Below are 12,521 nucleotides of genomic sequence, written 5' to 3'. Positions count from 1 at the left end.
CAGAAGTGCATATCTTTATGTAAAAATTCCAGAACTTGAAAGAGATGTTGGAAACGAATTAAAATAGAAATGCTATAACGGTCCATCATTGCCAAATCAACTGACATGTCTACTGTAGGCCAGATGCAAGCTAGCAGTCTCTCTGATTGTAAGCCTAATGTTATTAAAACAGTGTGATATGTTGTACACCTGATATATCATATGCCAACTATAATTTTTTAAAAAGTGGTATTAGCATTGGTCTAGATATAAAAATAAACACTGACAAAAAGTTTGACACTTCAAATTTACTGGTACAGGAAGAATTATTAAATAAACGATACCAAGAAATTTAGTTGATGAATTTGGAAAAAAAATAAATAAAATTCAAACAAATCAAAAATTAAATGCATAAGAATACTACAGCTAGCACTGTGAATATAATCTTCCCTCCTGCCCCAATATAAACAAAGCCCCAATAAAAGACAAACTCAGGAAAAATATTTACATACAAAAGAGCATTAATATCTTTAAATATAAAATTAAGAAGAAAATGATGAACATTCCAAAGAAAAAGAGTTGAGGAACAATCCTACAAAGATCACAAATATGAAAAATTGTTCAACCTTACTAGTAACAAAAAATTTTTACATATTTTTTAAATAGAGGAAACTTGGTTAGAATTTTAAAAACTTCATATTCAGGGTTGGTAATATTGTAAGGATATACACATACTTCTGGTGGGAATATAAACTGAAGAGCAATAGGCAATAACTACCAAAAGACCTAGTCTCTTAATCTTCTACCAATTTTTTACGGAGATAATCAGATATATATATATAAAGGATATAGATAGAAGCTGATGGAAGCACTGCTGATAAAACAAGCTTTGGAAAGAAACTAAATTTTCACTTAGGATTGATCAAATAAGTGATCATCAATACAATAATCTAGGTTTATACTTATTGATGAAGAAGTATACCAAAGATGGTTAAAGTAGAAAACACTTTTATAAAAACAATGTTCTATAATTTCACATACACACTACCCCAAGTATATAAATCATATATACACACAGGGTATCCATGCAATGTTAGTGTATATATGAAAACTCTGGAGGTTATACACTAAATTATTAATCATCATTATCTCCAAAGGGTGATAATATAATGATTATTATTGAGTTTTTGCACTGTGTATTTTTTATAAGTAAAATTATTTCCCTTTTGGGGAAAAAAATACAAAGACAAACTGATTTATTAAATTTTTTAAAGCTATGTATACATTTTACCCGAGCTATGGTTCATTATTTCTAACCACAGAAAGATAGCTTTTCAATGAAACATAAATATATTATCACCGAGGCTAAAAGTACAGAAATCTCATCTATCAAAAGACGTAAAAATTACCGTGATGTCAGCGGAACCTTTCACAAAAGGGAATTCAAGTGTTCTAACTTTCCCGATAAAGAGTGGTGTATCAGTATCTTCCTCATTAGAGCCTTTGATGGTAGCTATTACAGTGCCAACCAAATCAAGTCCAGTCTGATTGTTGAAGTTATCCTTAAAGCAAATAATGGAAAATAACTAATTAGAAGAACTGGTAATAAAATTAAACCCGGTGAAGGACATGTGCAAATAAAAAATGAAAAATATTGAATTATCCTGATTCTTCACTCTAAGCACAGAATTCAATTCTCAGATTAAGTGATCCATGGGCAGAAAATAATCCCAGAAACCAAGAAAAACCAGCAGTTTCCAACTAATACAATGGCTTCTAACTTTCTTTTTTTAAAAGGGCTCCTATTTTAAAATGTCATCTTGTATGTATTTATAACATCTATCGATCTGGGGGAGAGAAGTTAAGAACAACTTACTTGTCTAAAACAGGAAAATAAACCGAAAGGAATTAAGTATCCTACCTGCAAAATTTTCCATAAAGGTGAGGTCCCACCACTGTATTTTACTTGTTTTTGTTAATATTCATGGCAATTCTATTGCTGCTTAGTCTCCAGGTAATCAAAAGCTCTCACTGAGGAGCAGCTCTCTTAAAAATAATTAATTACCTCCTTCTGTCATGTATATGGTAGAATCAATTTACTCGACGCATATTTAATACATATATGAAATAGGAGATGTAAAGGGGATATATTGAGAGGTAGGCAGGTTTTTGCAGTTTTGAGTCAGTTCTACTTAGTATATCTGGATATATTTTATGTATTATGTATGCATTCTCTATTTGTATTCAGAGATGTTTGTATTTCATTTATCAAAACAAATTTTCCCTATAATCTAAAACGGAATAATCAAATTCTGATTCTATAATAACTATTTAGCACCCTAAAATTAGAAAGAATTTTTGCTACCCAATGCAATTTTGGAAGTAAATAAACATTACCGTGATAATAAGATGTAAATCTTTGACCAGGGTCCTATTGGCAACTGAGTGAACATTTGAAACAGCTGGTGTGGCTGGCTGAATTTTAGGTACTAACTTCACAGGTTGATTAGGTTGAACATCAACTATAATCTTTTAAAAACAAAAGAAGAATTTCAATTAACAATATATGTTGATATCTGAGAATTCAAGAGTAAGAGAAGAAATATTAGCATATACTAAATGAAATGTTACTTTTAAACATGGACTTCCATTAATCTCTTAAAATGATTTAAATCAACTTTTAAAAACTGAGGATAAAAATGTGTATCAAAGATTAATTTTTGAATGTAACTATTTAAGAACAAATTTATAGACATGTAAAAATACAGGTAATTTTAAAAATTTGGTACATTACCATTTATTGAATGGAGATGACATATGTTAAAACTACCTTAAACTTCATTATCTATACTAGAGGCTCAGTGCATGGATTCATGCACTGGTGGGGTCCCTTGGCCTGGCCTGTGCCCTCTCGCAATCCAGGAGCCCTCAGAGGATGTTGAACTGCTGGTTTTGGCCTGATCCCCAGAGGCACTGAGCCTCTAGTATAGATAATGAAGTTTAAGGTAATTTTAACATATGGGTATGTGCCCACAACCAAGGTACATGCCCTTGACCGGAATTGAACCTGGGAACCTTGAGTCCGCAGGTCGACACTCTATCCACTGAGTCAAACCGGTTAGGGCAGGTCCTATTAATTAACATAATTTAAATGCATTCTATTCTAATATTCCTGAAAATGTCATTATTTATATTTTGCATCTAGTAATTAATTCACTTGCATACAATAATTATTTTAAAACAAAACATTTCTTTCTTAAATTAAGCAAGAAAATGTAAAGCTAACTATGGTATAAAAAGAAAGTAAGCAAACCTGTTCACTGTTAAGAATAAGTGCTTTATCGATCATAAAACCAAACTGGATACAATATGTCCCCACTTTACTAGGAATTGCTTTATCCCTAAATTAGAAAGAAAGAGATAAAATTATTCACAACTTTCAAATAATGGGGAATTCATCAACATTTCTGTTGCTTCCTCAACAAAAAAATACATAAAAAGAGAATTACTTCTACATTAGTCTACATCAGCAGATATTTCCTGAAATATTAGCCTTAATTCCAGGTCCCTCTTCCCTGGACATTCTTTCCACAAAACATCTAGAAACCAGGCTGTGAGTGTGGCAAAGTTGAAAAAATAAAAATATAAAGTTCATAAAATAATAAACAAACATAAAGCGCGGAATTATACTAGTATGTGAAGAGAATTTTGCTTTAATTCTACATAATAAATTTCTAACTCAAAGTTTTATATTTCAAAATTACAGGCTATCCTGCTGATCTTTTTGTTTTTATATTTTAAATACTTAACTTTACAAGGCATTTACTGTGATTTAATTATCAATAAAGAATTTAGTGCTTACTAAGAGGTACACTTACTAGCCTGTTTTGGTCACATTTAATTACAATGAAAATATAAATGACATTCTATGGTATACTTTGCCTAGCATGTACAATATGGGTTATGATCTCTACAATAATGTTTGCATGTCATTTATAATCTAAAAATACTGGCATAATGTAGCAAAGGAAACAAAGACTTTGAATACATACTAGGTGTATCAGTCAATAATGCGAATTTTTATCAATAGATGGAGTTACACATATGTTGATATATATGCGATTTGATATGTATGCTATTTTGTATTGATAGCAAGCTCCAAAATTTCATGTCAAATTTGCTGACGGTGTTAACATCATAGATATTTTTATGTTTAAAAATGTCGAATATGGTGCCAAAAAAAGAGCATTTGCGGGAAGTTTTAATTCATTACTTTATTTTGAAGAAAAGTGGCTGCCACTTTTCATTGCCAGCCACAATTCGATGCAAAAAAGACTTTCTTTCATGCCGTTGAAGCAACATTTTACTGATGACTTTTTGGTTTTCCATTTGTCTTTCGTTCAGTTGATGTGGCACCACTTTTCCTTCCTTTAAAATCTTTCCCATTGCTTGTAAACTATCGGAAATTGTTTGCTGAGCAATGTTTAATCTTTCTGCAAGTTGTTTTTGAATTTGACATGCATCTTCATCCAATAATGCTTGTAATTGTTGTTGAATGTAATTGTTGTTGAATGTAATTGTTGTTGAATTTGACATGCATCTTCATCCAATAATGCTTGTAATAATGCTTCAAACTTTTTCAATTAACCTGGACGTGCTTTGTCTTTCACATCGAAATTGTCAATTTTAAAGCTTTTAAACCAGCGTTCACAAATATCTTGAGATGGAGCATGTTCACCATAAGCTTCTCAAAGTATACAATAACTTTCGGCAGTACTTTTCTTCAAAATAAAGTAATGAATTAAAACTTGCCGCGAATGTTTTTTTTTTTTGGCACCAAATTCGACAGTTTTGTTTTGTTTTTCTTTTAAATATATTTTATTGATTTTTTACAGAGAGGAAGGGAGAGGGATAGAGAGCTAGAAACATCAATGAGAGAGAAACATCGACCAGCTGCCTCCTGCACACCCCCCACCGGGGATGTGCCCGCAACCAATGTACATGCCCTTGACCAGAATCGAACCTGGGACCTTTCAGTCCGCAGACCGACGCTCTATCCACTGAGCCAAACCGGTTTCGGCCAAATTCGACAGTTTTAAACATAACAATATTTATGATGTTAACACCTTCAGCAAATTTGACATATGAAGTTTTGGAGCTTGCTGTCAATACAACAAAATAGCATACATATTAAATCGCATATATATCAACATATGTGTAACTCCATCTATTGAAGAAAACCCGCATTATTAACTGGTACACCTAATACATGTAATCTCTAAACTTTTCAGTTAAAAGACATTATTTTAAAAAACAAGTATAATGTCAGACTCTTAAAACAGAGATACAAAAGTAATGAAAAAAAGATATTTTATGCAAACACTATCACAATTCCTAAGATGGCTTTTACATGTCAATCATAAAGTTGCTGTACTATTACCAAAGTAGATCTCAAAACAAAAACATTACTAGAGAAAAAAGACAAATACTTTGTAATGATAGCTGATTCAATATGCCAGAAATATATAATCTAAGTCTGTATGTAAATAAGATAGCCTTAAAATATATAAGCAATGATAGAATAGAACTAAGAGGGAAAATAGAGGAATCCACACTCATACTCACTGCTATAAAACACAGACAAAAAAAAATTATAGCAAATTTTGAACTAATTAACATAAAAAACATTGTGCTTCAAATGCAGTATACATTATTTTGTAGTACACATGGAATATTTACAAAAGGGGCACATATTACAATAACAACTGTCAATTAATTTCAAAGAATTGAAGTTATATGGGGTAGGTTCTCTGACCAAAGTGGAATTAAGCTAAAAATCAATAACAAAAAAAAAAAAATAATAAAATTGCACATGTACAAATTAAACACTGTATTTGTGAATAAACTTGGGTAGAAGATGAAATCACAATGAAATTTAGAAAATATCTTGATCAAATAAATAATAAAAACACAATATAAAAAGATTTGTGGTTGCTCCTAAAATTATTCATGTATATACATAAATAGTATGACACTATTAAACAAGACCTTCCTATAGAATAAATCAAGAATTAGGGACCACTTCGTCCAGTTATTTTTGTGAGGCATACATGACCTAGACATCAAACTTGATAAAGAATATGTAAGAAAGAAAATGCATTAATGTAGATGGAAAAATCCCAAACAAAATATTAGCAAAACAAATCCACCAACACCTAAAAGTGATAGTACAGTATGATAAAATCAAGTGTATTCCAGTAGACAGTAACATGAAGACAGGAAATAAAGATCTCAATAAAGGTAAATACAGAAGCAATTATAAATGTTAGCATTATTTTAACAATGGTTTGTTACTGCATTTTTTAGTTTCTACATGACTTAAGGACTAATACATTTAAAGAAACAAGATAATTATCTAATTTTCTATACTATCTTTTAGTGATATAATGCTTTTTGCTTTGTGCCACTGTCCTTTATTTTAAAATCTAAAAAAAAATTTATCATTAAAAATAGATAAACAAAACCTTAGACATAGCTTATTCAAAATTATTTTTCATATTTCAAATAGAGGTCCAGAATGCAGAAGCAACATCTCAAAGTAATATGTACTTTAACAGTAAAAAACTAGTCCAGCCTTTTTTTTTTTTAACTTTCTAAGATCATAACTTTAAGATTATAGAAATCTCCTATAGAGTAAGATATTATAAAGTACTCTGACAACATAGTGTGATTCTTCTTCTGATGGCTTTGGTAATTCTGAAAACATATATATCACAACCATCTTTCACCAAACCATTTTACAAAGCTTACAAACAATTAAAACACATATTCTCAAAAAACTTATTGGCAAAAAAACAAGAGGGTATTATTTTTTATTCAATCACAAATTATTTTTCTCTAGTTGATCAGGCAAAGGCTGATTAACTATGTAACAAAGTATGCATAAAAATATGAAATGACTTGAAAAATACCTGAAGTAGAAGCAGCCATCTTCCTTGTCATTACCTTTTATTTTATTACAACTAAATGTTTCTGCCTAGAGAGAGAAGAGAGAAGGGGACAGGGGAGAGAGAAATCACAAACATTTAACATAGTATACTTAGGATGAAAAGTTACTAGTATATCACATTTACTGAATGTGAATGCAAATTACATCTGAATTTATAAATACACAGGCACATACCTGTATGTATATATCTTTATAATGTATGTAAGACACAATATGAGATTATCCACAGTGGAAAGACATTATTAAAGGGCACATAGATCTCTTTGTTGGTGATACAGTTTAAGGTAATACCTGCTTGATGGGACTGACTGTGTCAATTAAGGAGGTTAATTTCCTAAACAGATAATTACATTGAATCATAAATCATGAAAGGCATTGTTAAATTGGGACCTTCTGATATAGTACAAGGTATGGTAGCCAATAGCCACATCTGTTTACTAAGCACTTGAAATATGGTGGTGCAAACTGAGATGTGGTGTAAGCATAAAAGACAAACCAAATTCAAAGACTTGGTAAGATAATTTTCGATATAATAGGTTAAAACTACATTAACTTTAATCTTACTATTTCTTTTTACACTTTAATGTCGCTACTAGAAATATGAAATATCATGTGTGACATATTTCCATTGGACTATGTTGCTTTAAATCCTCAAACTGTTCTTAACACTCCATTCCCCCTTCTCTAACAAGTAAGTCTATCAATCATATCTCTCTACTATTTCATTTTCTATACTATCTTAGTGATATTATGCTTTTTACTTTGTACCACTGTCCTTTAGACAAGATAATTTTATTGTGCAAAGTATCTGAAAGTTTTAGAACTATCACAATATAGGCTGCCCTTTTTCAGTAACATCAACACAGTTTTGAAATATTCTGACATATTTTTAAATCCCAAGTGATGTAGTGGGTTAATTTCTAGTTCTTCAGTATATACATATTGCATTTTTACTTAAATTACATTTAATTTTAAGATAAATGTAAGAACTATTTATAACTTCTAAAATGCTTCCATGACTCACATTTGCTGGTGGTCGGTTCCCATTGTTAGAGTGCTTCCACATTTTCATGGTAATACGTGCTGGATTAATATTTTTAATGATGCTATCATCTTCAGAAATAACAGTAATCATAAAATCTGTCATGAGGAACATTAAAAAATTTATTTTCTTTCTAGTTCAACTAATGAATTTGGCTAAATAATTGCACAGCAGGTCCTCAAATAACATTAGTTGGTTCAAAGTTTGTTTATTATAATAATGTCACAGGAACTTAAATCTGGTTTATATAATTTAGCCTATAGTAAAATTAGTTTTGTTATATGTCGTTTCATTTAAAGTCACAGAACCTATCAACGATATTAAGTGAAGACTTACTGTACAGGCATACTTCGGAGATATTGTAGATTTGGTTCTAAACCACTACAATGAAGCAAGCTACCATACATTTTTTTTTCTTTCCCAAATGCATATAAAGTTATGCTTGCACTATACTGTAGTTTAAGTATGCAATAACATTATGTCTAAAAAAACAATGTACATACTTTTAATTACCCTGTTGGAAAAATGCTGCCTACAGACTTGCTCAACACAGGGTTGCCAAAACCTTCAATTTGTAAAAAAGCAGTATCTCAGAGGCTCAATAAAGCAAGGTATGCCTATATGTCAAAGCATACAACTTGCTTAAATGTTAATAAAATCCTGATGAAGAAAATAACACTATTCTTTAATCAGCATTCTCCAACAATTGTCTATAAAACTTATTAATCATGACAGACAACTCTGGTGCTAAGTCTTTCCCAGAAATCTATACATACATCTTTGCTATTAATAGTCCCTTGTCTTATTTTCAAAGTCTGCCATGCTGTAAGTTTTATCATGCAAGACCAAAAAGGTTAGACTGTGGATATTCAGCAACCAGAAATTTGGGCAGCTGGTCATAAATCCATATACTTTGTGAATTCTAAGAATACAATGTTTCTTTTCTTCTTCTTCTTCTTTTTTTTTTTTAATGTATTTTATTGATTTTTTATAGAGAGGAAGGGAGAGGAAGAGAGAGCCAGAAACATCAATCAGCTGCCTCCTACACACCCGCTACTGGGGATGTGCCTGCAACCAAGGTATATGCCCTTGACCGGAATCGAACGTGGGACCCTTGAGTCCACAGGCCGATGCTCTATCCACTGAGCCAAACCGGCTAGGGCTATTTATTTTCTTTTATGGTTTTTAATAGCATACAGCAGCTAAATTATTATTACACATAATATTCCCCTTATGTTTATCATCTGTAACATTCACTTGACATCTGTTCCTTTTAAATCACAGAAAATAGGTCTTATCTCCCCAAACATTTAAAACACTCGAGTATAAAGACAATGTCTATATGTAACATAAGTAGTTAAAAGCAGACCAAAAAAATTAGATTCAAAAATTAACAATTTTTAATAATTATATTTATGTACAGGAATTCATCCCTTCAAGAAAATAAGTCTTCAAGAAAATAACCTGTATGAAGCAAATACTATTTCCTATTGACTTGGCACCTGCTAGATTACACTGAAATTATTTGCTTACTTGATTGTCTCCTACATTAGACTGAACTCATTGAAAACTGTCATATTCATTATTGGAACTAAGAGCCAAGTATAGTGCCTGGACATAGGAGGCATTTAATAAATGTTTGTTGTTCTGAAGTATCTTTAATCATAAATTCTGATTGATGTATTTCCTTCCAAATTAACTTAAACAATCTGGTTTTATTTTGTTAATATTACAATACATTTAGTAGAGCCCTGACAGTTCTTGCCATTTAGCAGTTTATATTTCTTTTGCAAACTGAATTACCCAAGGCTATCAGTTTATGTATGAACTTTCAGTTTGTTATGTACCATTAAAGGTATGCAGGATACAGAGGTGAAAGAAGACATATAGCTAAGTCAAATGTACTTTCTTTGTCATTTAAAAGGCTATTACATACTTGCTTTCTTTATCATGCAAAGTACCTAGAATAGATACTTTAGTCCACTAATGTGAAAGGCAAATTATCATTACAAATTTATTTTAAAACTGTGAATTACTCACCAGTGAAAACACCCCCTGCTAAAAATAAAGTATCTTTGTCATATTTAACATTGAGACGAATGGGTTTTTCAGGGTCTGGAAGAATCATTAACTTAATTATAGGTCCTTCTATGGTATTCCTGTTATGGATGGCTTTCACCTGTATAGTATGTTTTCCTCTAAAAAGGAAAAAACGAGGGAGAGGGTTTAAATTACATTAGTTATAATCTAAAAATTCTGAGAATTTATACGTAGTTTAACTCATTTAGGAAACTACTCTTGCTCATTCTGTCACCTAACACTAAACAGAAGACTAGTTTATTACTCTTTTCTTTTTAATTCCTCACCAGAGGATATTTTTTCTATTGATTTGAGAGTTTGGAAGACAGTTGAGGGAGGGAGGGAAGTAGGGAAGGAGAGAGAAATATCGATGTGAGAGACACATCGATAGGTTGCCTCCCGCAGGTACCCCAACAGAGGCCAGGGATCAAACCTGCAACCCAGATATACTAGTATGCCATTGACCAGGAATTGAACCTACGACCCTAGTGGTTGGGCCGACACTCTAACCATTGCTCACTGGCCAGGACAGTTTATTACTCTTAACTTCAGCAAATAATAAGAAAAAACAGTCTGTATAATACTAATAACCAGTAAACTCTCAGTTCTTACCTAGGGGCATAAACACTGAACACTCCCAAATTAGCCCTGCCCCTTTCATCTGTTTTATACTGTTGGTTTGAAGGAGTGAGCTAAAAATAAAACAAAATAAAATAATTAGAAAATTCTAGAGATCAAATTCAATTTCTCTATTAGTAATTAAAAAGTTATAGTTACACTTCTAAAACCTACAACTTTCTAATTTTACAAATACTGTATATTCCAAAACTGGGGTTCTGGGGGATGGCATGGGAGAAATAAACATAAATACACACACACACATAATTCAAGGCATCATAATACTATGTCCATCATCACTTCATCTTTTATCTTTTTTTCTCCCTCACCCAAGGATATCCTTTTTTTCATTGATTTCATAGGGAGGAAAGAAGAGAAAAAGGAAGGAAGGGAGGGGGAGAGAGACATTGATGCAAGAAACATCAAAAGGCTGCCTCCTATATTTGCCCTGACTGGAGATGGAATCCAAAACCTGGGTATGAGCCCTAACCGGGAATCGAATGCACCATCTTTGGGTGTACAGGACAATGCTCCAAACAACTAAGCTACACCAGCCAAGGCTCATTGTTATCTTTATGTCTATCAACTGTACTTCTAAATCTCTGTTGCAATACTACCTTCACAGTGATAACCAAGCTTCCACTTTCAAGTGATTAAGAATCAGTTGCCACATTTCCTAATCATTGGTTAGAAAAGTCTGTCAGCATTTTTATCTAGTAACTAGAGTCATATTCTTATTTGGGATAAAAAATAATCAGTTTAACCCTCTTAGAAACAAACATTAATAACAAAAGTGAGTCCTAGCTAGCTTGGCTCAGTGGATAGAGCATCGGCCTGTGGACTGAAAGGTCCCAGGTTCGATTCCTGGTCAAGGGCACATGCCTGGGATTCGGGCTTGATCCCCAGTGTGGGGCATGCAGAAGGCAGCCAATCAATGATCCTCTCTCATCATTGATGTTTCTCTCTCTCTCCCTCTCCCTTCCTCTTTGAAATAATTAAAAATATATATATTTTTTAAAAAAACAGAAGTGAATTTGTAAAGTGATACCAGAAAATCATACTCCTAAACCCTAATACTTATTTCAATGGAACATAAAGATTATAGAACTATAGTAGATGAAGAAAAAAACACACACCAATAGTTGGAGAGGCAAAAATGATAAGTGAAATGATGGAATGAAGTCCAATATTTGTACCTGTCACATTAAGATCCCTTGTCTCTCAACCCATTTTCCTCAAAATAGGCCCTAAACCAGAGAAGCAAGTCTATTTCTGATTGTATAGCAGCAATATCATCTTTTTGACAGATTACTTTAACCCTGATTACTTTACTATGAAAACAAGCCCATGTGGATTCTTGGCACTTTAAAATCCTGTATGTTTTTTTCTTTTTAATCCTCACCCGAGGATATGTTTATTGATTTTAGAGAGAGAGGAAAGGAGAAAGAGAGAGAGAGAGAGAGAGAGAGAGAGAGAGAGAGAGAGAGAGAGAGAGAGACCAATGTGAGAAACATTGATCTGTTGTTTCCTGTTGCCCCAACTGGGGACTGAATCCTCAACCTAGGCATGTGCCCTGAACAGATCAAAACGGCAACCTTTTTGCATAGAGGATGACACTCCAACTAACTGAATCACCAGCCATGGCTCTCTGGTATGTTTTTTAAGATCAACTTATTAGGTCCTGGTAAATCCCTATTGGGATTCTTATTGAACTAATAGATTAATTTCAAGAGAACTGTGTATTTACATATTATCAACTGTTTTCATTCACTAAAATTCAAGTCTGGTTGAATA

General features: G+C 32.3%; 1 protein-coding gene across 1 annotated transcript in view; it reads right to left on the bottom strand.

Annotated features, from left to right (window-relative positions):
- The window catches only part of SMCHD1 (structural maintenance of chromosomes flexible hinge domain containing 1), a 159,359-nt gene that overhangs the window by 46,265 nt on the left and 100,573 nt on the right, over positions 1-12,521 (bottom strand). Inside the window, exons 31-37 of the mRNA XM_054723730.1 lie at positions 10,722-10,801; positions 10,071-10,228; positions 8,013-8,128; positions 6,951-7,015; positions 3,293-3,380; positions 2,377-2,508; positions 1,389-1,541 (exon numbers count right to left, since the gene is read on the bottom strand). Coding sequence (XP_054579705.1) covers positions 1,389-1,541; positions 2,377-2,508; positions 3,293-3,380; positions 6,951-7,015; positions 8,013-8,128; positions 10,071-10,228; positions 10,722-10,801 — 792 coding nt within the window. The remainder of the gene's footprint in view (positions 1-1,388; positions 1,542-2,376; positions 2,509-3,292; positions 3,381-6,950; positions 7,016-8,012; positions 8,129-10,070; positions 10,229-10,721; positions 10,802-12,521) is intronic.

This window comes from Eptesicus fuscus, chromosome 12 (genome assembly GCF_027574615.1).
Source record: "Eptesicus fuscus isolate TK198812 chromosome 12, DD_ASM_mEF_20220401, whole genome shotgun sequence".
In the NCBI taxonomy this organism is placed as follows: domain Eukaryota; kingdom Metazoa; phylum Chordata; class Mammalia; order Chiroptera; family Vespertilionidae; genus Eptesicus; species Eptesicus fuscus.
This window is presented reverse-complemented; position numbering and strand designations above follow the sequence as displayed.